Source organism: Chionomys nivalis, chromosome 18 (genome assembly GCF_950005125.1).
Source record: "Chionomys nivalis chromosome 18, mChiNiv1.1, whole genome shotgun sequence".
NCBI classification, from domain to species: domain Eukaryota; kingdom Metazoa; phylum Chordata; class Mammalia; order Rodentia; family Cricetidae; genus Chionomys; species Chionomys nivalis.
The window spans coordinates 8,525,762-8,551,789 of record NC_080103.1 but is presented as its reverse complement, the minus strand read 5'-3'; the positions used below and the strand labels follow the sequence as shown (position 1 = coordinate 8,551,789).

At 51.7% G+C, this 26,028-nt stretch overlaps 1 protein-coding gene across 2 annotated transcripts; it reads right to left on the bottom strand.

Moving 5' to 3' along the window:
- On the bottom strand, positions 1-26,028 carry Rorc (RAR related orphan receptor C). Of its 2 annotated transcripts, XM_057793462.1 has the most exons (11): positions 25,956-26,028; positions 24,083-24,112; positions 11,585-11,670; positions 11,199-11,340; positions 9,532-10,050; positions 9,198-9,319; positions 8,229-8,361; positions 7,636-7,743; positions 7,374-7,484; positions 6,158-6,267; positions 1-1,345 (listed from the first exon to the last, which is right to left on the bottom strand). In XM_057793462.1, the coding sequence occupies exons 1-11, from the start codon at positions 25,993-25,995 to the stop codon at positions 1,193-1,195; spliced, it is 1,554 nt and encodes a 517-aa protein (XP_057649445.1). In that variant the 5' UTR covers positions 25,996-26,028; the 3' UTR covers positions 1-1,192. The 2 variants fall into 2 exon arrangements, with proteins under 2 accessions (XP_057649445.1, XP_057649446.1); XM_057793463.1 differs by lacking the exons at positions 24,083-24,112; positions 25,956-26,028 and adding an exon at positions 21,568-21,620.

The following is a 26,028-nucleotide window of genomic DNA, read 5'->3' as shown; positions in this document are numbered from 1 at the left end:
CCCTCTCTGCTGCTGCTTCCACCTCGTAGGAGAGTGTCCGCAGCTTTACAAAGCCGAGAGAAGTTCTGAGCAAGATTACGGAAGAGAAACAGGTCCCTGCCCTGTTCCTAGTCATTCCCCCATGCTGGAGTCAGTGGTCCACAGGCACAGAGCGGGGGCGGCATTGCCCTCTTTCCTCATAGAGAGAGCAGGATAGAGGCTGAGGGCGAGGGCATCCTCCCAGTGCCGGCAGGTCCTTGGGTGTCTCTGGCTGATCAGCGTCCAGTCTTCTGCTTCTCTTAGGGATAGCTATTGGGACAGAAGACAGCTGGAGCTGGGAAAGTATGCGCTGACATCCTGTAGACCTAAGACCCCTCATCTCCCGGCCTCTCTGAGCTGTGACCTCAAGGGAGAGACTGTACCATTGGAAAAGTGTCTACAAAGGTGTATCACTGCAGGCAGAGTCGCTCTGTGTTCCATCTGTGTGTGTGGATGTGTCTCTGGTTAGAGTGTGCTAACAAAGCCGACTTTCAAAGTGCACACAGAGGTTCGCATTCTAATTCTGTCAATGATACTCTTGGCTTCCACTGTCCCCTCTCTCCATACCCGGTATCCTGGCCCCTCGTTTCTACCCCATCATTACTCTTTACATATCCAGGTCCCAGAAAAGGGGCAGGGTGGTGAATGACTTCTTTACTGGACTAAGAAGGAGGAAGGCAGAAAAATCTCAAGGATCTGGATATTTGTTATATACACGTCTTTCTGGCTGCTTGCCGCCACCAGTCTGAGCTAGATCCATCTCCCCCAGCTGGAGTCCAAGGGGAAGTACAATGAGGTATTCAAAGGACTGTGTTAGCTTTCAAGCTCAGAATTGAGTTCTCTTCATCCTGGGTAACTGGATTTATCCCCCTGTTTGTTTGACTTGGTCATCCTACAGGCCTTTATGTCCCATCTACCCCACACCTTCCGGAAGCCAGGGTGGAAGTATGGGAAATCAAACATAACAAGCCTTTTCACCGTCACCTGCTACTGTTTTTCTGCCTGGCAAGTCTGGGGGCAGAAAAGCAGGCTTAGCATTTGCTCACTCCTAGGGAGACCACCCCCCATAGAGCGCGAGAAAGGGGAGGCTGAGGGAACGGGAACGGAGTCCAGGGAGACAGGGCCATCCATCAGCTGAAGGAAACAGACAGTTGTCTGTCCTGGGGTCGCTTGGTTAGCCCCTCGGGGGCTCAAAGTCAGCGCTGAAGAGCTCCTTGTAGAGAGGAGGGAAGGCAGCTTGGACTACGATGGGGTGGAGGCGCTGGAAGAGCTGCAGCTTCTCCACGTGTTGGCTGCACAGGCTCCGGAGTTTCCCTTTGGGTGGCAGCTGGAGATGGGTTAGGAGGGATTGAGAGTCAGGGTTTGCCAGAGCAAAAATGCCTTCCTGCTGTTGTTGAACTGGGATACCCCTCCCTGCTGCTCCCTCCACCCCAGCAGCTGGTCCCACTGGTTAGATGTACGTGCATCTGGATTAGGTTTTGAAAGTCACATCTGCACCCTCAGCACCGTGCCTGTCTTAGCAAGGCCATGCTTGGCTGATGGCATAAATGACTCTGCCTACCCCCAAACTGACTTTACAGGCTCTTTGCCTTGGTTCATGTTATTTCCTTTTTTTTTTTTTTTTTTTTTTTGGTTTTTTGAGACAGGGTTTCTCTGTAGCTTTGGAGCCTGTCCTGGAACTAGCTCTTGTAGACCAGGATGATCTCAAACTCACAGAGATCCGCCTGCCTCTGCCTCCCAAGTGCTGGGATTAAAGGCGTGCACCACCACCACCTGGCTTATTTCTTCATTTAGAATACCTTCCTAAATCTCCTTTGCTTCAAGTATTATCTCCTCTGAGACCACCCTGCCTCCCTGCCCCCCCCCCATCCCTTGCTGGGATAAAGCCCTTTTTCCTCAGGCTTCCTTCTGTGTAGTACTTGCCACACTGCGGAAAAGGATCAATTTGTCTGCCTTCTGCTCCACATTTACTTAGGTCCATCTGTCTTTCCCCACTAGGTCTCTTCTGTTCCTATAACAATGCTGGCACAAATGCCCGACAACTGCTTGTTTGAACTAAACAGAGTTCTGAAGCAGGTACCCAACATAGCAAACATAAATCAGTCTAGTCAGTCTTCCCCCGAAGGAAGGCACAGAAGCCCCTGGGACAGAGGCAGGGAGAAAGAGCGAGACACCATCATTCCTATGCAACTTCCAGCACAACCAAGTGAGACTTAAAACCACCTTTTTATTGCCATCTGCCTTCTTGCTTAGCTCCCTAGAAAAGTGCCAGCCAGAGGAAAGCAGCAGGGTGACTCCCCCACATATCTTGAATTTATTATCTTTTTGTGTTTTAGTGCTTCTGAGTTTGCCTGGGTTACTACAATAATTTTTTATTCATTCAAAAGATATTTGTTGAGAAACTTGACAAATTTAGATGGAGCACTGTCAGGAGCTCCAATGTAACACCAGTGAATAGAAACTGTAGTTCTATTAGCTGTATACAGCACCCAGGGATCCCTAAATACAGCTATATGCTGCCTAACAACTTTTTGAGGAATTATGAACCTCTAACTGCAATGGTTCCGTAGGGGTGGAGGCAGTGTAGCTGTGTGTGTTTGTGAGTTCATCCTGTGGTCCCCCACAATGTGAAGCTATCTGTGTTCTTAGAACATATTCCTGTATTTACAGCATACAGCTGTATTTATTAGTACTGAAGCAGGATGAGGGATGGAGTCCTTCTCCTGTTGGGAAAAACCTTTCCTGAATGAAGGCTTGAAGAAAAACGTTTGGAAACTTAGAGGGAATCCTACAGGAGACAGCAGCCCTGAGAGATGGGACCAGCCATGGTCTGCTGAAGGACTAGCAAAGAAAGTGTGGTCAGAGTACGGGAGCCCAAGGAGTGGTACAAAGTCAGGTAGGAAGAAAGTACGGGTGACGTGATGGTCCCTTTGACCATAACACAGACTCTAGAGTTGAATTTTGGCAACCACAGGAGGGTAGGGAACAAAAGAGGCCGGTGATGGTCTTGCCTCCTTAAAGGGGCCAGCGTGGATACTGAGTGAGTGCTGTGTGACTCTGACATGGCAGACAAAGGTAGGGTGGGAAGTTGAGTTAGTGATTTAATAGTCTAGAGGTGGCTGATAGCTGGAATGTGTGTGTTTGTGTTTTTTTTTTTATTTTTTTTTATTTATTTATTTTTTTTCGAAACAAGGTTTCTCTGTAGCTTTGGTGCCTGTTCTGGAACTAGCTCTTGTAGATCAGGCTGGCTTTGAACTCACAGAGATCCACCTGCCTCTGCCTCCCAAGTGCTGGGATTAAAGGTGTGCACCACCATTGCCTGGCTTTTCTTTTCTTTTTTTTTTTAGTTTTTCAAGACAGGGTTTCTCTGTAGCTTTGGAGCCTATCCTAGAGTTAGCTCTTGTAGACCAGGCTGGCTTCAAACTCACCGAGATCCTCCTGCCTCTGCCTCCTGAGGGCTGGGATTAAAGGTGTGTGCTACCACTGCCCAGCTGTGTGATGTGTTTTTAAAGTGATCCTTCTGGGCGTGGTGGTACATGCCTGTGATCTTAGCACTTGTGAATGTGGACGTAGGAGGATCGTTAGTTCAAGACCAACCTTGGCTACGTGAGACCCTGTCTCAAAAAATAATACAAAACATACCAAAGTGGATTCAACCACATTTGCATTCCAATGGCTTTCCTAGGCCCAGTCTCTTCTTTAAATCCATTTTGCTGTAGACTGGAGGTTACATTTCTTAGGGAAGGATTGTTTGGATAACTTCTGTATCTCAGTACTAGCATGAATGTGTGCCACAAGAGCCTAAGAGAATGACTACATAGGTGGGTCCTTTACAAAGTAAATTTCCTAATGACAGATCTGAATACAGCATGGCTCTAGTTGCCGGGGCTCCCCATTGCATGGCTCTAGTTGTCGGGGCTCCCCATTGCATGGCTCTAGTTGTCGGGGCTCCCCATTGCATGGCTCTAGTCGCCGGGGCTCCCCATTGCATGGCTCTAGTTGCCGGGGCTCCCCATTGCATGGCTCTAGTTGTCGGGGCTCCCCATTGCATGGCTCTAGTCGTTGGGACTCCCCATTGCATGGCTCTAATCACGGGGGCTCCCCATTGCATGGTTCTAGTCACCAGGGCTCCCCATTGCCTAAAAGCAAAACCTTCACTCTTCCTATGGCACTGAGAGTCTTCGCAGTTCCTGTTCCTCACAGTTTTCAGGCCTACCTTCTGTTCTCTCCAGTCTACCCCAGCTTCTGGCCTCACATTTACCGAAAAGTACCATGAGAGCTGGGGAGACAGCTCAGTCAATAAAGTGCAGGCCTTCGAGCATGAGGACCTGAAAGCTTCCAGAACCCACAGAAAGGAAACCGGGCGAAAGCTGGGCGTAGAGGTACACTCCTTTAATCCCAGTACTGGTGAGGCTGAGGAGGGCTGATCTTTGAGTTCGAGGCCAGCCTGGTCTATGAAGCAAGTTCCAGGGCAAGCAAACAAACAAACAAACAAACAAACACAAAAACAAAAAAACAGGGCTGGAGAGATGGCTCAGTGGTTAAGAGCACTAACTGCTCTTCCAGAGGTCCTGAGTTCAATTCCCAGCAACCACATGGTGGCTCATAACCATCTATAATGAGACCTGGCGCCCCCTTCTGGCTTGTGGGCACACATGGAAGGAATGCTGTACACATAGTAAATAAATAAATCTTTAAAAAAAAAAAACAAAAAAGAAAAGAGAAAGAAAAAAGGGGGGGAAGAAAGCTGGGCAAGGTAGTTCATGCTTGTAATCTCCACATTGGAGAGAAAGAGACAGCGGATCTCTGGGGCCTCTCAGCAGTCCTAGGTCAACCACAGAGCAGGCCAGTGAGAGACCCTGCCTCAAAATGAGTAACTGAATAAGTGAATGAATGAATGAAAACTATAGATGGCACCAGCGAGGAATGCTAGCCAAGGTTATCTGGCCTCTACAGGCATACACATACATCCTCTTCTGCATGGGCACCACGTGCACATGGTCACACAAACACACACACACACACGCACAGAAATACATGCCATGACCCATCCTCCCTCTACATACTATTTGACCTCCTTAGAGTTCCATTCATCTCCTTTCCTAAGCCTGGATCCCTGCTCTGTCCTCATGGATGTTTGTTCAAACCTGTATCTTGCATGCTTGATTCGCCTTTTTAAGGTAATACTTAGGTTCTACTCGCTTTACCCTCAAGTTGTGGAGAAGTTTTACATTATTCATTTGTGTGTGTGTGTGTGTATGGGGGGGGAGTCAGAGATCAACTTGCAGGCGTTAAGAATTTCGTTTTCATCATGTGGGTCCCAGGGATCAAACTCAGGCCATCATAGGCTTTCGGGCAAGTATCTTTATCCATCGGGCCATCTCACCAGTCTCTTAAATTGTTTTAAACTCCTATATACACTATAATTTTTTCCAGAAGTTCTCCCATTTTTAGAGGGGAGTTTCATGTAGTCCAGGTGGGCCTCAAACTCTTTATAACTGAGGATGACCTTGAATTGCTTCCTTTGTCCTCATGAGTGCTGCTGCTTTACAGGCACATGCCACCAATGCTGTGCTTTCAAGAGTTTTTATAATATTGAATTAGGGGCTCCAGGGATATCGTCGAAAGAGCACTGCGATTAAGATTCATGTTATCAATTAATATAAGCCACTGAAATCACTTTATTGTTACAGGATGATTTTAACACCTGCCTATTTATAACTGGGTTGCCTTAAGGGTAAGAGACTTATCATCAAAAGCACTTTTAAATCTCATTATGAAATACCACGCATTCTACTTCATATTAGAGTTATTTCAGAAGCCATGGCATCTCTTTATACCCGACTGAAATACCTTAGGCGGCATCTCTGTATCTTTCCACATTGCTCTGTGTGAGCAGGTGCTGAGGAAATGTGGGCTATATTAAACCCAATTGTTCCCTGGAGGTCTCTCACAACTCCACGCTAACTTTCCGCCTCTTTGCACCTGGAACCAGTTGTTCCCACAGTCCCGCTGCTATTGCAAACTCTGTGGTAACACAGCACCTTGGCACTCCCTCCTCTGCTCCTGAAGACCCTGGCCCCGAGGGCACAGAACTGGCACTGGGTCTGGTCTCTTCTCTCCTAGGGACCTTTCCTACCTTGGCTAGGAGGCCTTGGCGATGGGTCTTGCAGAGATGATGATGGAAGGCCAGCTCCAGACTGTATTGCAGATGCTCCACTCTCCTTTTCTCTTGGAGCCCAGGCCGGTCTGAAGGAAGGGATGGGACCAGAGTGAAACAGAAACATCACACACAGTCCTGCCCAGCAAAATGGTGTCACATATCTTTTTGGAGAGGCCCTCCCAGCTGAGTGCGTGCATGTGTGTGCGTGCTTGTGTGTGTGGTGTTGGTTTGATAGCAGCAGAGATGGGACGCTGGGCCTGTCTAGTTAACTACTAGGGAATCTGTAGTGATGAAATGGGTGGGGACTGTTAGTCTTCCAACTCCAAGCTACCTCTTCCCTGGTAACCTGTTCTTTCACCTGCTCAATGTCAGGCACTAGGTTTCTGTCATGGAGGTAAAATGTTGGAAGGGAGCTTTCCCATTCCTACGAGAGTGGCTCAACTGACCTCCTGAAGTTGTCCAGGTGGCCACCAAGGCCTCTAAAGTCATCTGTGGCTCTCTTTCAACTCTTAAGAGACCTCTGGCTTTGCTTTGCTCAAATACCCTGAAGTCATCTATAAAGTCTTGCTTCCGGTTTGAGGCCATGTTAGGTTAGCAGAACTGGAGGACTTGTACGGCTAGTTAACAAGCACAGAGCGGCAGGCCCACTTTCCTAGGTTTTCTGGATATTCAGGGTTCAGCTGCCTTAGGCCAGACACTCTAGTCCCATGGAGTGGATACCCAGAGCCCTAACACCAGGCAGGCAGTCTGTCTCAAAATGAGCCCACAGCAAGCAGTCATTCTCAATCAGGAGGTGACTGTTAAAATTCCAGGTGCAGCCCGGACGAGTTACATCAGAATCTGGAAGTGGGACCCAGGCATGCAATCAGTTCTTAAAGCTCCCCAGGTGATCACAATGCTGCCAAGGAGTCGCTGCCACACACTGACCAGTCGGTTAGTCTCCTAGGGAAGCGGCTCACTTCTGCCCAGCCTCCCTTCTCCATGCTCCTACTGCCCCGTTACATGTGGTCCTTGTCGCGCCTTACGGTTCCTCTGGATGCTTTCATCTGTTTTATTTTACAGAAGCATTGGGCAGTGCTCATGCTACGTCAGGCAATCTCCCAGATTTAGCCACACCCGAAGGCCTAGGCTCTCCACTCACTGCTGTGTCCTAGCCACCAGAGTGCCCTTCCCCGGGCCCAGCCACACTCACTGGCATTGATGAGAACCAGGGCCGTGTAGAGGGCGATCTCATCCTCAGAGAAACGCAAGGCACTGAGGAAGTGGGAAAAGTCGAATATGGAACTGATGAGCTCGCTGCAGCCTGTCGGGGTGGAGATGGAGAGAGTAAGCGGGGAAGCTGGTTCTCAAGGGCACCACCCTTTGGGCATTTAGAGCAGAGGGAGCCTCAGCTCTGTAGAGGGGCTTTAGAGAGGACTGGCGTCAGGAACTTCTCATTTCCCCCTGGCCCTCACCCAAGGCTCGGAACAGCTCCACGCCGCCATATTTGCCTTCAAAGAAGACTGTGTGGTTGTCAGCGTTGTAGGCCCGGCACATCCTCACGAGCACGACTTCCATCGCTCCTGGTAAAGGGGCGGGGGTTGGGAGGGCAGAGTCACGCAAAGCCAGGAAAGCCAGGAACTGACTCCCCCAGTATCCTGTTTTTTTTTTTTTTTTTTTTTTTTTTAGGCCACCCCTGGCTTCATCTCCCAAGGTCATCCTGCTTCCATCCCCAGCCCATACTCTACCCCCATCCCTGGGCCCGCCCATCCCTGGGCCCGCCCATCCCTGGGCCCGCCCATCCCTGGGCCCGCCCATCCCTGGGCCCGCCCATCCCTGGGCCCGCCCATCCCTGGGCCCGCCCATCCCTGGGCCCGCCCATCCCTGGGCCCGCCCATCCCTGGGCCCGCCCATCCCTGGGCCCGCCCATCCCTGGGCCCGCCCATCCCTGGGCCCGCCCATCCCTGGGCCCGCCCATCCCTGGGCCCGCCCATCCCTGGGCCCGCCCATCCCTGGGCCCGCCCATCCCTGGGCCCGCCCATCCCTGGGCCCGCCCATCCCAGAGCACCTGCTTTCAGTAGTATGATCTGGTCATTCTGGCAGAGCTCCATGAAGCCCGAGAGCCGCTTGGCAAACTCCACCACATACTGAATGGCCTCAGTGAGGTGGTGGGCACAACGCTCCCACATCTCCCACATGGACTGCAGGGACAGAGTAGGTGACCTGGTGTTGTCAGTGTGGCACAGAAGGGACAGCAGATACCGGAGAGCCCTCGGATTTGAGCTTGACTGGTTTTATCACTTTGTGACCCTGAGTGCCTCTACCTTAGTGTAAACGCTATTCTCAGAGGCCAGCTGACAGAAGGGCTGAGGATGATCTCCCAGGTATGTCTAACCTTTGACACGGCGATACGATGTGGCTAGCTACAAAGTTCACACCTGGGAATCAAGTTTTTAAAAATCTCATGTTTTTTAAAGCCAGGTATGGCACACACCTTTAGTCCCAGCACTCGGGAGGTAGAGGCAGGTGGAGTTCAAGACCAGCCTGGTCTACAAAGTGAGTTCCAGGAAGCCAGGGCTACTCAGAAAAATCTTGACTCAGAAAAAAAAAAAAGCAAGCAAACAAAAACCCCTCATGATTGTGCATTGGGCCACATTAATCATTATCTTTAGACACATGCAGCTCACAGCTACAGGTTGGACGTACTTCATCAAAGCTTCTGTTACACTGACTAGAAGGAAGGCTATTCAATAAATGGCCCTTAGGTACTTATTAGTGTCAGTTGCTGGTGGAGCACGAAAGGCAATGTGGCAAGGTCCGGATGGAAGAGGAGGCAGGTTGCTAGCTGGGTAAATTTTTCATAGTCAGGAGCTAGGGAAACCCTCTCATTTAGCTGCTAGGGAATAGAGGACACACCTGTGGGCCAGCCTGTCTGTGATACCCTACTGCTTCCATACCTGTGCAAGTAGCCATCTCTGGGCTCTCCCAGTGGTGGTGGGGGTGGTGCCCTCCCTTCCCTCGTGTCTCCTGCCCTCACCTTCCTCTGGTAGCTGGTCACCTCCTCCCTGGAGAAGAGGTTGGTGCGTTGCCGTAGCAGGTCCTCCAGCCGCAGCTGGCATGTCTCTCGGTAGGACTTGCAGACATTCTGTACCAGGTACTCTGGGGTCCGGAAGAGGAAGGCACGGCTAGATCTCAGCCAGTTCCCACCCCGACTCTCACGAAGAGGCTCTCCCTGGTCCACCTGCTCTAGCTCCTCCCTTGACTCTTGGTCCAGAATGCCCCGGTTCCTTAGGACTAATGTTTGGTTACAAGGGCGCTGGAGGAAGTTCTGCCCTCATCTTCACCATCCATTTCCCTTCCCCGATGCTCACCTATGTCTGTCAGAGAGGCGTACGGTGCCTCTGGGGCGCTGCAGAAACTGGGACTGCAGTGGCTGTCTGGACCCTTTTCTGGTTCCCCAAGCTCAGGATGCCTGGCTCCCTCAAAATGAAGTCCACGTCTTCCAGAAGTAAGCTGGCTGTCTGTGCTGTAGACGCTGTTTCTGCCTTCAGCTTTGCCTTGCTCTGGGCTATACTCAAGGTGGCAGGAGGCTCCTTGGACCTCTGTTTTGGCCAAGTTGTTGGAATATGGGGGCCCAGAGCCTGAGGCTCTCAGGAGACCAGGGGGACAAGCAGAGGCCTCAGGCAGGTCAGGTGAGGCACCCAGTGGTAGCTGTCCATCTGGGAGCCCCAAAGTATATGTAAGGGTATCTGCTCCATGGCCTTCTGCTGGAGGAGTCTTGGCCACTTGTTCCTGTTGCTGCTGTTGCTGCTGCCGCTGCTGCAGCTGTTTCTGCACTTCTGCATGGAGACTGTCCCTCTGCTTCTTGGACATTCGGCCGAACTTAACAGCTGAAGAAGGTTCAGAATCAGTACAGGTGGCAGGCAGGGGAACACAGTACAGGGCAGGGTCAACAGGCACACAAATTGGACCCTAAGTCAGATTTCTCCCGCTCGTCTGTGAACTTTCTCTTTGGGAGCTTAGGCTCCAGCTCCTCCCACGACTGGTTCTGTTCCAGTTAGGATCTGCCCTACTGGCATTTCCATTTCCCTAGGAAAATCATTTGAGCCCTAAACTAAATGCTAATAGTGACAGAAACCAAGCAATGAGCTTGGGCTTGGGATTCTGGTCTCTGGAGACTGGGGCCGAGGTGGGGGTTGAATAGGGGGCCTCAGGCTGTATTGGGGTCAGCGTGCCTTTCTGGGAGGGCTGGAGGAAGAGAAGGGCTGCGAACACAGGTCTCCCTGTGGTCAGGCCTGCAGGCTCCCTGGTGACCTAGATACTCACCACAGCCCAACCCAGGCTCCGCGGCTTCTTCTGAACATCCTCTTCTCTCTCTCTTTCCTGCCTTTTCGCTCCCCCAACCCCTCCCAGGTGTGGGGGCACAGCCCTTGGCCCCGCCTGCCCCCTGCCCCCTGCACCTCTGCATGTTTCCTTTCGCTTTGTTATTTTGAGCACTGAAAAGTGCTGACAGGCTCCTTCTAGCTCCTCCTCACCTCATGCCACCGCCCCTCCACCCAGGGCTCCTTCTGCGGTGAGGATGGTGGGTGAGGAGGGTGGATAAGACCCTAGGAACACCACACTCCACCCCCACCTTCTGGGTCATTCTCAGGCTAACTCTGATGGTGTTCTCAGTCACAGGGTTCGAGAGGGAGCTGGAGCTAAACTCAGGTGACAGGGCAAGAGACGACAACGTGGAAAGTGGATGGGAACTAGGCTAGGAGAAGGCAGAACGAAGAGAATTCATTAGAGGAAGAAGAGACGCGAGTGATAGGCCACTGGTAAAGGGTTTCTGGCACAGAGCCTGGAGCTGAGACTCTGAAGAGCCTCAAGGATGCTCAAAAAGATGGGACAAAGGGCTAAGGGTGGAAGAACAGTGAGAGGTCCCAGGCAGGGTGTTTTCGCAAGCCAATTCTGTCTGACAAGAGCCAGGATGCCTCTGGAGAGTGCAGGGACTCTTGGGGCCTGCCCCCCCCCCCCCCCCCCCCCGCATCCTCACCATCTCGGGACATGCCCAGAGCCAGGCACTTCTGCAGGCGGCAGTGTTGGCATCGGTTGCGGCTGGTGCGGTCAATAGGGCAGTTCTGCTGACGGGTGCAGGAGTAGGCCACATTGCACTGCTGGCTGCGGCGAAAGAAGCCCTGGGGAACAGAGGTTGCTTATCCCATCCAGGTCAAGGTCAAGGTGGTCCTGGGACCGCTAACTCCTGTGCGCCGGTCTCAGGAGTTTCCACATCTAGAAACCCACCAAAGTCCCCACAACCCCGATTGTAGAGTTGTGATTGACGCTGTGGTCACTTTCCCACACCAAGACAAGGTCCTCCTGCTTCCTCATGTTCAGGACCCTCACCAAGTGTGCATCTGCAGACCGCTGCCTGCAACTCACCTTGCACCCCTCACAGGTGATGACCCCATAGTGGATCCCAGATGACTTATCCCCACAGATCTTGCAAGGTATTACTTCAATTTGTGCTGGGAGAGAGGGAGAGAGATGTTAGCCTGGGATATTTTTCTGGATTCCACTACCATGAGCCTGGGGTGCTGACGCAGGTGTCTGGTGCTTCCCCATTTCTCCAGGGAGCTCCACCATGCCCTCTTACATTAGAGAAGGGGAAGCAAAGTGCTAAATGCTTCTCAGCAAAGGGTCTAAGGAGGTTGGGTTTTGTTCACAAAGCATCTGGGAGTTGTATCAGCTTTTACTGAGGCGGTAAGCAGCTGCAAAGAGGCCACCTGCTTATCCCTTCAAGTTGAATATCCCCAGTGTCCCCCACCCCCATCCTGTAGAGAGCCAGAGAAGTCCTTACAGCTTTGTAACACCTGCTTCCCGCCCAAGGGGCTTCCTTTGTGCCCACTCCCTCTTCTGAGGTTTGACTCCCATGAACAGAGGATGGGGCATGGCAGGAAGATGAGGTACACCAAGTCACTGGGCACTAGACAGAGATGTCAGTCACTCTTGGAAGAGAGGGAAGGTCACACAGGGACAGGAACTGAGAGGGATCAATGCAGTGGGGGTACAGAGAGACTAGGAAGAAGCAGGAATGGAGCCTGGAGAAGCTCAACCCAGCTTTGCTGATTGTCCAAGAGCCCAAATAAGGTTTCCAGGCTGTTGGCTCCAGAACCAACATGAAGTAGTATTTGGTATATAAGCATGTAAGAGGATGAAGGAATGCATCTGTGTCCATCTGTGTGAGCACAGACCATGACTGTTAAAACTGGCTGAGATTAAAAGCACCTCATCCACTCGTTCCCTTCACAGATGAACAACTAGTTTGCTCAGGGAGTGGCATGTCTACAATCCCACCCTCCTGAACTGTTCACATGTGTTGACATGTTTGAAGGCACACTTGTGTGTGTGCGTGTGTACACAGATGAAAAGCATATGTGGCTTGTTAGTCGTGATGGCACACGCCTTAGATTCCAGCACTAAGGAGGCAGAGGCAGGGGGATCTTTATAAGTTCAAGGCCAGCCTGGTCTACATATCAAGATCCAGGCTAGCCTTGGCTACATAGTGAGACCTTATCTCAAGAAAAAAAGAAATAAAGAAAAAAAGAAAAGAAAGGAAAGGAAAGTGTACGTGACCTGTAGATCCAAACACTCTGTACCAGTGCACATGCGCACATTTGTTAGGCAGATGTTGCTTACTGGACACCAAAACCCAAGTTTGGTGCACACTGGCATTTGGGAGGCAGAAGAAACCAGATCTTTTGAGTTTGAGGCCAACCTGGTCTACAGAGCTAGTTCCAGGACAGCCAAGACTACACAGAGAAACACTGTTTTGAAAAATCAGGAGAGAGAGAGAGAGCGAGAGAGAGGGCGCGCGAGAGAAACCCTGTTTTGAAAAACCAAAAACAAACAAAACCCAAAACCCAACCCAAACCAAAAAGCCAAGTTTTCCCTCCCACTGAACTCATTCTAAGCTCTGTTGGTCACCCTCTGTGTGGCTGCTCCTCCCAGGCTGATTTCCTTGTCCTGTCACTGCCAGTGCCTACAGTTTTCTGCAGCATTTTAAAGGACATCAAGAGGCCATCTTCCAGTGTGGTGGCGCACACCTTTAATATCAGCATTTGGGAGGCAGAGGCAAGGGGATCTTTGTGAGTTCAAGGCCAGCTTGGTCTACAAAGGGAGTTCCAGGACGTCCAGGGCTGTTACACAGAAAAACCCATTCTGGAAAAACAAGCAAACAAAAACAGACCAAACCAAACCAAAGAGCTAGAAAGGCTGGGGACTTAACTCTGTGGTATAGCCATATATGAAGCCCACATTCAATCTGCAACTTTTGGGGGGGGGTGGGGAGAGAAGGGACAGCAATTGGGTGAAGCTTGGAGCCCCAGCCATTCCAGATATTTCCAGAAGCTAAGAACTCAGTGGGTGGGTGGGTTGGTGATCTCTGGTTTTCCCCAAATGGAGAGGCTAGCGCTGGAGCAGGCCAGAAAAATGGTCTACAGTAAAGCCCTTTCTCATCTGTGACATGTCTCCCACTCTATGGACAGAGGGAGGACCTTACAGGGAACAAATTCACCCCTATGTGAACTCACAGCCTGGGCCTGGTGCCTGATCACGTGTGAGCCTGCTAACCAGGTGGGGTTGCACATCCCTGTAATTCCAGCACTTAAGAGATGGAGGCCCAGAGGATTAGGAGCTCTAAATTATCCTTGGATACATAGTGAGTTCCAGGGTAGCCTGGACTATGCAAGACTCGTTTCAAAAAACAAGACCACACATAGGCCTGCTGATGCAAGAGAAGGAGGTAGACCGTGATGTGCCCACCACTTCCCAAAATATTCCATCATCCTTAAACCATGATCTTCTCAAAACAGCCGAGAGCTGGGTCAGATTAAGCAGCTGAAAGGGCCACACGAGTATCTGACTCAGTTCTTTGTCCCACCCCCAGACACACTTGCCACCCGCCAACTGCACAGTGAGCTGCGGCCACCAGACGGCAAAGCACACTTTTCAGATTGTTTCCTGTAAGTTACAAGCTGGTTTTAATGCTTGGGGGGAAAGAGAGAGCAGGAGGGAACCTGGGTGCCTGGAAGAGGGGTGGAAAGTGTGGGGGCACACACTCTTCCAGTCACTAATAACACTCTCAGACTCGGTTCCCTTGGCAGCAAGTGAGGGCGAAAGTGACATTGCCTGTCATGTAGGTCGTACAGTTCTAGGGGGCACCATGGAGGGGCAGAACGCTTGCTGGTTATTGCTGTCTGATATAAAGCAAGCCCATGGGCATGGCAGGCTGGCCGAAGCACTCTGGCCCACAGGCTTTGCTCCCGCCCAACACCTTCTCCTCTATGTAGTGTGGTATGTCTTTCTTTAGTGGCCCTAAGACCAGAGAGGAGGGGAAACCAACATAGGTCACCTAGAAAAGCAAGTGGTAGGGAGATTAGGCCAAGCCACAGTGGGAACTCAGGCCCTGGCCCAGCAGGCAACCACAGTCCTCCCTACCTCTTCCCTTCTCCAAGAGCCACATCCGTGTGCGTGTGTGCACTGACCGCATGGATGACCCCAGTCACACCTCCCTGTCCCATACCTGACCCACTGTTGGTCCTAGCCCAGGAGCCTTATTTACCACAGTGTGACTAAGACCCTGCCTGTCTTCAGAGATTTGGATGGTCAAAGGAGATTTGGGGGCTGTGGGAGTGTGGACCCCAGCTACTAGTCTATCCCCTCTTCTGTCTTCCTCAAGGCAGTGGTCCACAATGAGACAAGCACACAGAGTCAGAGCTCTCTGTGTGAGACCCTCTAGCCAAAAGAGCTAGAAGGACTGCGAGGTTCAAGACTGGGGGAAAATAGTCAGTTATAGCAGTGGAGAGACAACAGAAAGAGAGGGAAACCCCTGTTGTATCCTAGCCCTGTGCCAGACCCTCCACATGACCAGGCTTCTGGGCTTTCTCTAGTACTCCTTCCTCTACACTCCCTCCTTTCAGTACCATCCACCCTAAACAATTAAATATCAAAAAAAGTACCAGCATTGTGTGTTCGTGGTGTGTGTGTGTGTGTGTGTGTGTGTGTGTGTGTGTGAGAGAGAGAGAGAGAGAGAGAGAGAGAGAGAGAGAGAGAGAGAGAGAGAGAGATGATCTGGGGAAGGAAGGAGGGGAAGGGCTGGTAGGGAGCTGGTGGGAGGAGCTGAGAAACACCTTCCACAACTAAGCCAGTCCCTGAACAGCAAGCCATGGGAACCCAGTTTGGGGAGGGGGAGCTGAGTAATCACAAGATTACTCAAATTGTTGCCTGGGAGTCTAGTCTGCCAGGAACTTACCATCTCAGGGCCCAGTGGTGCCAGGAACTGGAGCCAATCAAAGGTCAGGAACCTACAGGCCAGCTCCTGTACCATGGCTCCCACCGCAACCAAACACGGCTTAGCTGTTTTCTTAGGCTTTCTGTGTCTTACCGGCTGCTTCTCATTGCACCCTCCTCCTGAGGGTTATCAAATGAAAACCTTCAAGTTGGGAAACCTCAGCTGTCAGAGAGCTGGGGCAGGAGGGTTACCATGCCTTTCAGGCCAGTCTGGGGTACAGTTTGGGACCCTGTTCCAAAAATGACAACAAAACCCTCTGGTCTCCTTTCTCACAAAAGCGAAAATGGCTGGTGCAGGCTAGTGATGACCGAGCAACCTAGAGGTTCTGTTGAAATGTGGGACTGGGCTGTAGACGGAGCTCTGTAGTGAACTAGCCTCGTATTCGTGATGTTCTGAGTGTTATAGCCCGGTATACAAAACAAAAGGGCGTCTTTGTTCAAGCAGCCCGAGGCGGGGCTCAGGAGAGTCTGTACTTAAACGAGCTGCTGGGTGGTTGCTTCTTTGCCTTCAAACTATTCTTGGAACAGCAAGATTTTAGTCCCCCTGGAGGCTAAACAGCCAGGCTGTTCTTCCCAAGGGGTCAAGGTCAGTTTGATGATCTTCCCAAACCCATTCTTTACACAGGCCAGTTCACCAGGTTTTTCCCTGTGTCTGCCCTACTAAGGTAATGTGAGAACCATAATTATGATGCAGCCCTGGAAAGCAAAGGTGACTCTCCTTTAGACTGCTTCAGCCCTGGGAGCACCCCCCAGGGAGCATCTTAGACCCTCTTACAAGGAGAAACAAGGCAGAGGCAAGGACCCCTGCCTCCCACCTCCTCTAATCTCACCCTGCTCACAGCTGCAAGATTCACTGATAGTGCTTTCTGACTTTATCCAGAGCTGGGCCCTGGGTCCTGACCAGGTGCCTAGCCACAGAGAGGAAGTGGTAGGAACAGAGAGGGGCTGCAACCCAGGGGGTTCTCACTCCAGAAGCCCCAGTTGCAGGGAAGGAATGGTTCAGGCAGAGGCATGCTATGGTTCTCTCTTCTGTTCTCTTCTGTTGTCCAATTGATACTGAGTAAGGAGGAACAATAACGAAAGACATAAGCACTATCAGAATTCTTAGCGTATGCCAGGCTTGTGTGTGTGTGGTGCTGGGGACAGTATCCAAGGTCTCATGCATGTAAAACAAGCACTTATGAGCTGGTCTATTTCCCCAGACTTGTTTTTTTTATTATTATTATTTTTTAAAAATTATTTATTTATCATTTATACAGTGTTTGGTCTGCATACCAGAAGAGGGAACCAGATCAAATTACAGCCACCATGTGGGTGCTGGGGATTGAACTCAGAACTTCTGGAAGAGCAGCCTGTGCTCTTAACCTCTGAGCCATCTCTCCAGTCCCCCTTTTTAAATGATTATTACATTTATTTATTGGTTGTGCATGCACATGAGTCACACGCCACAATGAATGTGTGGAGGTCAGAAGACAGCTTATAGGGGTTGGTGCTTTCCTTCTGCCATGTGGGGCCTGGGGGCTGAACTCAGGTTATCAGACTTGCCAGCAAGACCCTTTATCCACTGGGCCGTCTCACTGCTCTCCTCTCCCGTCTAGGCGGGGTTTCACTGTGTGCTCAGGCTGGCCTGAAATGCAGGATTCTCCTTACAGCCTCCTGAGTGCTGGGGTTATAGATGCGAACCATCACACTCAGCTTTCTTTTCAAAACATCTTCATGGATTACTACGCTGCATGCGTGCATGCTATCTATACATGTGGGCACACATGCTGCAACTTACACCTGACGGTCAGAGGACGGCTCTGTGGTGTGGGTTCTCTCCTTTCACCTTCGCGTGGCTTCTAGAGACTGAACTCCAGCTGCCAAGATCGCACGGCAAGATTCTCTAGTGGCTGAACCACCACACCGTCCTTGGGATTCTTTACGTATACTTTTAGTGGTCACAACAATTCTGTAAAGCAGGGTCTACTATAGTGTCCCCATCTACAGCTCAAAAAACCAAGGAATAGCGAGTGACCAGACCAAGCCTATATAGGCAAAGAGCAATCAAGGAGTTTACAGTTGGGTCTTGGTAACTGGAGACAGAGTCCTCAATCATTAAGCTGTATCCGCTTGGAGGATGAGATGCCCAAGTATACCAGGAGAGTGGGATGGACCAAGGTCACTGGCTGCAAAGTGAACAAGTGTGAAATGAGGGTGATAATGGGTTAGGTGAGGAGCAAGGACTCATGCCTAGTACAAAAATAGAGAGGTAGATAGATAGATGATAGATAGATAGATAGATACAAAGATAGAGAGGTAGATAGATAGATGAGAGATAGATAGATACAAAGATAGAGAGGTAGATAGATAGATGATAGATAGATATAAAGATAGAGAGGTAGATAGATAGATGATAGATAGATACAAAAATAGAGAGGGAGATAGATAGATGATAGATAGATACAAAGATAGAGAGGTAGATAGATGATAGATAGATAGATAGATAGATAGATAGATAGATAGAGGATAGATAGAGGATGGATGGATAGATGGATGGATGGATGGATGGATGGATGGATGAGACCATTCCCTGGGCCCAACTTTTATCAGTGGTCTTGGCTGGCTCCTGTACCCTTTATCTGCTTCTCTAGAGCCAAAGTCAGAAAGCTTATGCACCTGGACAGAGCTCATGGCCCAGCGCCCTCTGGAAGTCCACAGCTCATTTAGGCTATGAACCAGGTTATCCCTTGTTGGACCTTTCTTTGCAGAAATGAATGAATGGCTGGGTGAGAAAGAGAAATGCTTCTCTTCACTTAGGCCCCTTCTCTCTCTCCACCGAGACCACAGCTCCAGCCAGCGGTCCCCTGTGTACCGCAGCCTGTCATCAGCCTCCCTCCTTTCTTAGCTCTCAGTTCCTCTAGTTTCTGCTGGAAACCAAGGTGGTGGTTGCCACCACAGGGCCAGGAACCACTGATCTACCTGGTGGGCATACCCCCAGCCGGGCAAGCCCTCATGAGAATTTTTTACTGACATACCTGATCCCAGAACTGAAAAACTAGTGACGCTAAGACTCAGGTGGGCGAGGGAGAGACGGGTTTTTGCAAAGCCATGAAAGCTAGCCAGCCACTCGAAACCCCTTCTTGCTGCCCCCGCCACCCCCACAGTCTGGGACAGGAGAAAGGAGGGGAAATAAAAGAACTCAAAGAAAACAAGCCACGAATGGGGGAGGGGATGAATCACCAGGAGGAAGCTCTGAGGACTGGGAACTGTACTCAGCATCTCCTCCTGTCCCCTGGGCAGTAGCTCTTCCCCTGGGCACCTCTGCTGCCTCTGGGGGGCCAGCAGACCCAGAAGCACTTGGCTGGGGCACCCACACCCCTCTTTATTACTGTTCTGCCCCCAAATAGAGATCTCTGGATCTCCGTTCTTTGAGCCTTGAAGTCTCAGGGAAGAGGCCTTGTTGTCACACTAGCAGGAGTGGAAATTAGACCTCAGGAAATATTCATGGGGACAGGAGTGAGACCCCAGGCTGTCTTCCTTAGAGAGCACTCAGCTGGGGGAAAGTCCCTGGCCCTGTTGCTTTGAGTCAGCAGCACAGAGCAGGGGAGGAGTGAGTGAACCCCAGGTAGGGACAACAGTTGATACACATTTTCATTGTGATGGGGGAGATGGGAGTTCTTTCCAGTCTTGAGCCTGAGGCAGATGGGATTTGGGCTAGGAATGAGAAGAAAGGAAACTAGAAGGGTGCAGGAGCGGTACAAGGAAGGAGCAAGGCCAGATGGAGCAAGGCTCACAGTATACTCCTATAATCCTAGCACTTGGAAAACAGAGGTAGGCAGGTCAGAAGTTCACGGTCATCCTCAGCTGTATGGTGAGTTCAACCTGAGCTATGAGACTTGGTCACAAACAAGCAAACAAACACATAAAACCAAACAGAGCCCTGAGATGGCTCAGTGGGTAAAAGCGCTAGCCACAAAAGTCTGACGACGTGAGTTCGATCCCCAGAACTCTAGGGGAAGGAATCAACTACCAAATGTTGTCCTATGCCCACCACACACACTTTGTGGCACCTGTTATTCACACACCACACACACACACACACACACACGCACGCACACACGCACGCACCCATGCACGCGTGTTGGGGACTTGGAGTTCTTTATGACTCACTGCTCTGCATTATCATGACTGGATTCAAGGAAGGTAACATACATGTGGCCTCCCACTTAGACCTCCTGATTACTCACTCCACAGTGACCAGCTCCTAACGGTAAGGAGCTGGGCTACTCACCCCTGGCTGCTGGTGGTGGCAGTGGATCTGTTTGGTTATGAGACACCCTCCAGTTTCTTTACCACCTCCCTCGTGTCTGTACCTTATAACCTGTGCCCAGTGGTCTCTGGACATCTTACTCTATGGCAATCCTGATATTCCTCCACCTGAATATCAGCCTTCCTGATCTTTAATCCATCACTCATTTCCTGGGTTCCTTCTGCTCCTCGTTTCTCTGACCTTACTCTTTGGTGTGTGATGGTCCCAAGGCCTGTCTTCTCTGACTTTCCCAAGCTGGTGGTAATTGGCACTCTATAGGGTCAGAAAGCTTAGGTATATTTGTGTGATTGTGCATGTGTGTGTGTGTCCGTGTGTGTGTGTAATGCAGAGTTGCCCAAGTGTCTCTCTCAGCCACTGTTGGGGACTTCTGTCCCCTGCTTGGGCATGAAGTATGCAGAAACATGACATCCCAGGGCCGATCTGGTGTTTTGGGGCTGTCTCTTTGAGGTCCGGTCTGCCAGCTTTTGCAGTTGAGGGGAAGAAGCCAGAAAGAAACCGCAGCTCCTACTTCCGTTGTTAGGACTTTTGACTCCTCTCCAAGTCCTCCTGTCTCACCAAGGCTCCAGCCCCCAATGTCTCACCCTGCACATGCAAGTAGTGATATCAACTCGATCTGCTTTCCTTGTACATCATGGAGAGAGGTAGATTCTCTTTTACCCTTGGGGTGCCTCTTTTGGGGACAAGGGGTCTCTTTGGTCCTGGGCTCTTAGAACTGGGAGACTCTCTACGTTCGGCTTCACTGTGAAGTTGGTTTTGTGGCTGGAGACCAGAGCCCAGTGGCTTGCCTCAGGTGACCTGGTGCTGGAACCTGCTCACTAGACTTTCAGTCTCTGGGTCTTTCCAGAACCCAGAATGGCCTCCTTTCTGTGGCTTGTGGAAAGACCCCAGGCTGAAGCTGGGGCTGCCTGAGTCCTCAGGTTATGGCCTCAAGGCCACTGGCTTCCCTTTTCCCATTTACCCTGGACTCTGAGAGAGAGGTCTTCTGGCTTCCCTTACGTGAACGTGGAGGGTGGTCTCATTGCCCAAACTGCTCGGCTGGAAGACAAATGGGCCCCAGACATCTGCCCAGCAGCTGTCAGCCCATGGTTCCAAACAGGGATGGGAGAGAGACCAGGGGCTTTCTGCTTCCATCTCTACTGTAGCCGGAGGCACATGCAAGTGCATACAAACACACGCAAGCACACACAGGGCACTCCCTGGCTGAATTGAACTTAGCCTTCATGTCCAGTGTGTGTGTGTGTGGGGGGCAGTCAGGCAGATTGGCGTTTTTGAGGTCTGATGGTGATTTCTGACTCCCCACTGCCTGCTGATCTCAGTTTACTGTGACTCCCGCTTCAGGGCACAGCAGCGCCTGTGTTTGGAGGCACAAAAAGAAACTCTTCACCAGGAAGAGCTAGGAATTAAGCTGAGTCTCAATGACTACCAACCCCCACTAGCTCCCAGGCCCCGACATGGAGCTCTTGGGTGATGCACTCCCTCCCTTGGTCTTGGTCTCTCTTGCAAATCAAGGGGCTCCAGACACTCTGGGCATGCTCAGTCTTCCCAGAACTTACAGCAGGAACTCCTCAATAGCTCATTTACCACTGCTGCCAAGGAAGCTGCCTAGGGAGAGAAACTCCCTGGGGACTCCAACCACCTCTCCAACCACATCCTGACCTTGACTGGGACACACCCTGCCAAGGAGGCACGGCTTCCAAGACAACCCTCCTCCTATTCAGTAGGACCCAGGCTTCCCTGTGGCCAGGTGGCCCCATTCACTTACTTCTCATGACTGAGCCTAGGCTTGCCGGTCTTGGCTCCCTGTCCTCCTCAGTAGAGTAGACCAGAACAGACACAGCTGGCAGTGGAGGTGGGGTGAAGCCCTCTCAGAGGTGCCTCAGCCCGCAGATCTCAACAAAGCTCTCCACAGTGTTTCTGGGCAGGGGGGGTTTAAGCTCTGCACCACACAGGTGGCCAAGTGACAGCCCCTTAGCCCCCAGAGGTGCACTGTGTATGATGACAGGCACCCCACGTGGCCAATCTGGGTCTGGGACAGGGTGTGAGGGGCGGGGCAGCCAATCACAGGGGGCGTTGGAAAATTCCAAAACCACAGCCACAGTGGTGGTAAAAGCTGTTTCCACTCGCCAGGGCAGTTCTAGCTGGGGAGCTTCGTGGAGCTCATGGGCTGAGGCCAGGCTCGAAATCCCCTCTTCCTGATTACCCCAGGCCCTCTTCACCAGGTGACACCAGGGGTAGGGATGTCCCAGAGGTAAGTCACAGAATATCTGTCTTGGGTAGTGTCACGTGGCACTGAGACCCTGTGGACTGTCAACAGCCATGCCCAGTGCGGTGTAATCAGGAGACTACTGACCCTCAGCATACCCGCCCGCCACCTCCACATGACGGGCTGAGGATATGACAGTGGCAGTACCATTAGGCAAATACCCAAGACTGGACCTTTAGGAGCAAGACTGCTAGACTGGAACTCAAACAGTGAGTGCCACCGTCTTCATCCTCTTAACAATATGCTTAACTCAGAGTGGGGGGAATTGACTCAGTTCTGGGTGGATTATGCAATCCCCAAACATACTTTGTGTGATGGCTACCATTTCAAAAACAAGTGAGGGGGGGACACATCGACCGCTCAAGGCCACGCAGGTCGAGAATGGTAGAGTGGTCAGGCAGAGTGACTTCAGGTCCACTGAGGAACATGGGGGTGTTTCTGGTTCAAGTTTGCTTTTGAGTATGTCTCGGGCTGACCAGGCTCCTGGCACTTGAGTTTCTCTGTAGGTTTTGTTGGTGTGAGGTTTGTTACTGATGGGTCCCTTCATTTTCCAGTCTGCTCTGTGGGGTACCTCAGCCTTGAAGGTTCTTCTTCTGACCCCTTAGTTGCTAGACTCCCTCTTGGTCTGTGTGTGCCCCCTAAGTTTCTCATCCTAGACCCCCTTTTTTTTGAGGTTATTTCATTGGGGGAATCATTTTTATTTTCTTGACCTGGGGTTGGGGAGTGGATCTCAACATCTGGACCAACCCCCTTGAGAGAGCTTCAATCTTGCTGGGACCCCCAGCTCTTCAATTAATACAAGCCTCTCTCTGCTGGCTTAGGAGCTGCGCTTTGGGTTGGTGAGGGTGGACAGCCTGGATCCTCATGGAGACATTCATAGTGGGGACTCAAAGATAGAAGGCAGGGCTGGAGGCTTGGCTTGGCCTTTCCTAGTTCCTACTGCTCCAAAAGCTCCCCATCCCCCCCGTGTGGTCCCCGATCCCCTCCCCCAGCTAGCCTTAGTCATTCTCACTCGCTTTCCTCCCAGGGCGCTGCTCAGCGTTTCCGTGGGGCCCTGTGGCTAGTGAGTGGCTCAGGAAGCTGATCAGGATTATGCTGAGCCAAGCAGCCCTGACCCCCCAGGAGGATGGAGCATCCTAGGTCAGGGAGGAGGGATGCTGGAACACAAGGCTGCAGATGGCTTTGGCAGTGGGAGGAACTGGGGGACAAACAGAGAGCATGTTCTGGAGGTGTGCAGGGTCCCTCCTCTGATGAGGACACCACACTAGTGTAACGACCACACTTGTGTAATGACCACACTTGTGTAAGTCTTTTCTAGAGTGTTCCCAGGTTGCTGGGCAGGATTTGGAGGAGTGGCTGCCCTTGGTGTTGGAATAGCCTGTCTCTCTGTGGCTGGATTTGGGGTGCTGAAATGGCCCTAGTGAAGATGCTTACTCGCCAGTATCCACTGGGGTGCCCTTCTGGACAGGCTCGTGCTCATAGACTTCAGTCTCAGGATTTCAGGACCCCCAAGAAACAGTGCCCCCAACCATTCTCTCTTACAGAGGCCAGGCAGCCTGCTCTCCAGTTCTGCAGAGTCTCGATCCAGGCTTGCTCACACCTCAGAATGTGTTAACCACAGAGATGAATACACCAAACCTGGCTCTGCCACCACAAAGCCTTGGGCACGCTCCTAGGCCTCCCATTGTGGCTGCTGAGTTCCGAGGCTGGGGCGACCTTAAACCTCCTCCCTGCCCTGGCCCAGCGACCCGCGCCTCTGTCCAGCGCACTGCCCTTCTCTTTCACGGTTCCCCTTTTCTTTACATTGCTTGTTACTTGACACTCTTTGGGCTTCTTTTTTTGTTCCTTGCTATCTTGGCCCATAGGTCTTTTCCTTTGGCCCTTGTCTCTTGGGTCTTGTAGTCTTGCCTGCCTCTTTCACTTCTGTTCAGACCTGGGCCTTTCTCTCACTCATGCCTTCTGAACTGTTTCACCATGCCCCAGTATCACCTTCTTGGCTCAAACCCCTACTCACAAGTATGAGTCTTCTTTGCAGCCAGAAGTTCTGTAAAGAGAAGAGAAGGAAGGGTCAGTCAGCAGTTGACAAGGCGGTGAGCCACGGGCTTCCCCAGTTTCTGGATCCCACCCTGCCCCATTTTTTCCCCTAGTACTGCCTGGCCTTTGAGGAGAAGCTGGGCCCCCTTAGCAGTGCCATGTCTTTGCCCTTTGGCCACGCTGGCTCTTTTCCAGGTCCTGAAAGTGCCCAGCTCCTCTCAGCCTCCAGGACTTCCCCATGCCACTCTGCCTTCCTCCCACCCCTTCATCTAGCTCTGTCTCAGACGTCTCTCTTTCTCTGGAGCAGCCGCCATGCCCTCTCCTGCCTTGGGGTTTATTCAGTCAGCAACGTGCGTTGTTTCCTGGCACTTGACGTAAGAGCCAGCTGCCCAAGGTGTGCCATGGGCCCTTCTTCATTGTAAGGCCGTCTTGACGCAGAGCCACTATCTGTCTTGATCAGCTTGCTATTTTGGGGACACCCAGAAACCTCTAGCATCTGGCACAGTTGAAGTACACAAATATTCTGCACCCAGACTTAAATTCCTGTGGGAATGCAATCTTTTGGTTGCTTGGCTGTGCTAGACAACATGAAGGAGTTGCAAGGTGTGGGACTGGGTGGTTGAAGAGGAACAGGCTCTCTCCGGCCACCTCTGGGCTTCACTGGTCTACAAGCCAGCAGGGGAAAGAGCCCCTTTCCTGGCTGTTCTTCTTTGCGGCCAGGTCTGGGTGGAAATCAGGCAGTAGGAGACCCAGGGTGGTTCATAGAGGTTTGTAGAAATGCTGTTTCTACAAACAGGGAACAGCTGATGGGGGGGGGTAAGCCTTGGCTACTGCAGAGTTACAGGTTCATTCATGCATGCAGTCATTATTTGGGAAACACCTAGAAAGGGAGTCCTTGGCAAAAGAGGCTTTTAAAAAAATATTGCCAGACCTTCATCCCATTTCCTATATCCACACAGTGCCCACGGCCAGTCTTTTGTCCCAGAAAGCCCATTAGCCCTGCCTGTAATGCCCCTAACCTTTGACTCAGGTGTTACTTTTTGCCTTCTGTGGACCAAGACTGACTCTCTGCCAGGAGGTGCCCCCTGCAGCCAGGCTCCCTGGGGTGGGGGAGGGGAAGGTCTGCACCCCTGTCAAGCCTCTGGCTTTGCATTTCCAGGCAGTCCTGTATGGGGAAGGGGAGGGGGCATGGGGGCACTCCCTGTGTTGGCCCCAGGGACCTTCCTCTAGGTGGCCCTGGAAGCTGGAAGCTGTCACTCACTCTCCCTAGACTGCCAGCTGATAAGCATGGTAGGGTTCCTTCCTCCTGTGCTCCACAGGTGCCTCACACTCTGCAGAGATAAAACTCCCGAACAGGTTGGGAGGAAAGTGTGGGGCTGCCGGGCTGGAGCAGCTGGAAATCGTACCTCACCCTCCTCCCCTCCGCACCTGCCCTGCCCCCCCCGCCCCCCACAGCAGACAGAGTACTTCACTGGAGCCGGCTGCCCCCTGAGTCAGTACTGCTCAGGGTCCTGTGACAGGGAGGGGCCTGCTCATACCTGGGAGCCAGCCTCATTCCCATCTTTCCTCTGAATCTAGCCTCCCTAACACAGCTCTTCCCTCCTGACCCCACTCCAACCTGGCTCTTCCTTCTCGCCTTCTCTGTCTTCCCAAGTCTCCTCCTGCCGGAACCTGAACCCTTCTTCCTGTTTTCCTTCCTTTGATATGAAGATTTGTCCTATCCCACCTTTCTGCTCTCCTCTGCCAATGCGACTCTCTTCCCCAATTCTTTCCTAGTCTCTTCCCATGCCTCCTCTGCTCTGAGCCTCCTGATGGTCCCTTCCACCTGCCCGCAGAACTTTGGGGTCTCTTACCCCGAGAAGTTCGGTGCTGTCTCTGTGGGGCCCTGTCCATGGGGTAGCTCCCTTGGTGCCGTCCTTGCTGCCC

Bases quoted from the DNA above. Each gene is read 5' to 3' on its own strand.
- Rorc (XM_057793462.1), bottom strand. From the start codon at position 25,995: ATGGACAGGGCCCCACAGAGACAGCACCGAACTTCTCGGG. The intron at 11,671-24,082 runs GTGAGTAGGGGT...CCTCTCTCCCAG, and splicing joins TGCAAAGAAGACTCATACTT to CACAAATTGAAGTAATACCT. The intron at 7,744-8,228 runs GTGCTCTGGGAT...CCCCTTTACCAG, and splicing joins GATCATACTACTGAAAGCAG to GAGCGATGGAAGTCGTGCTC.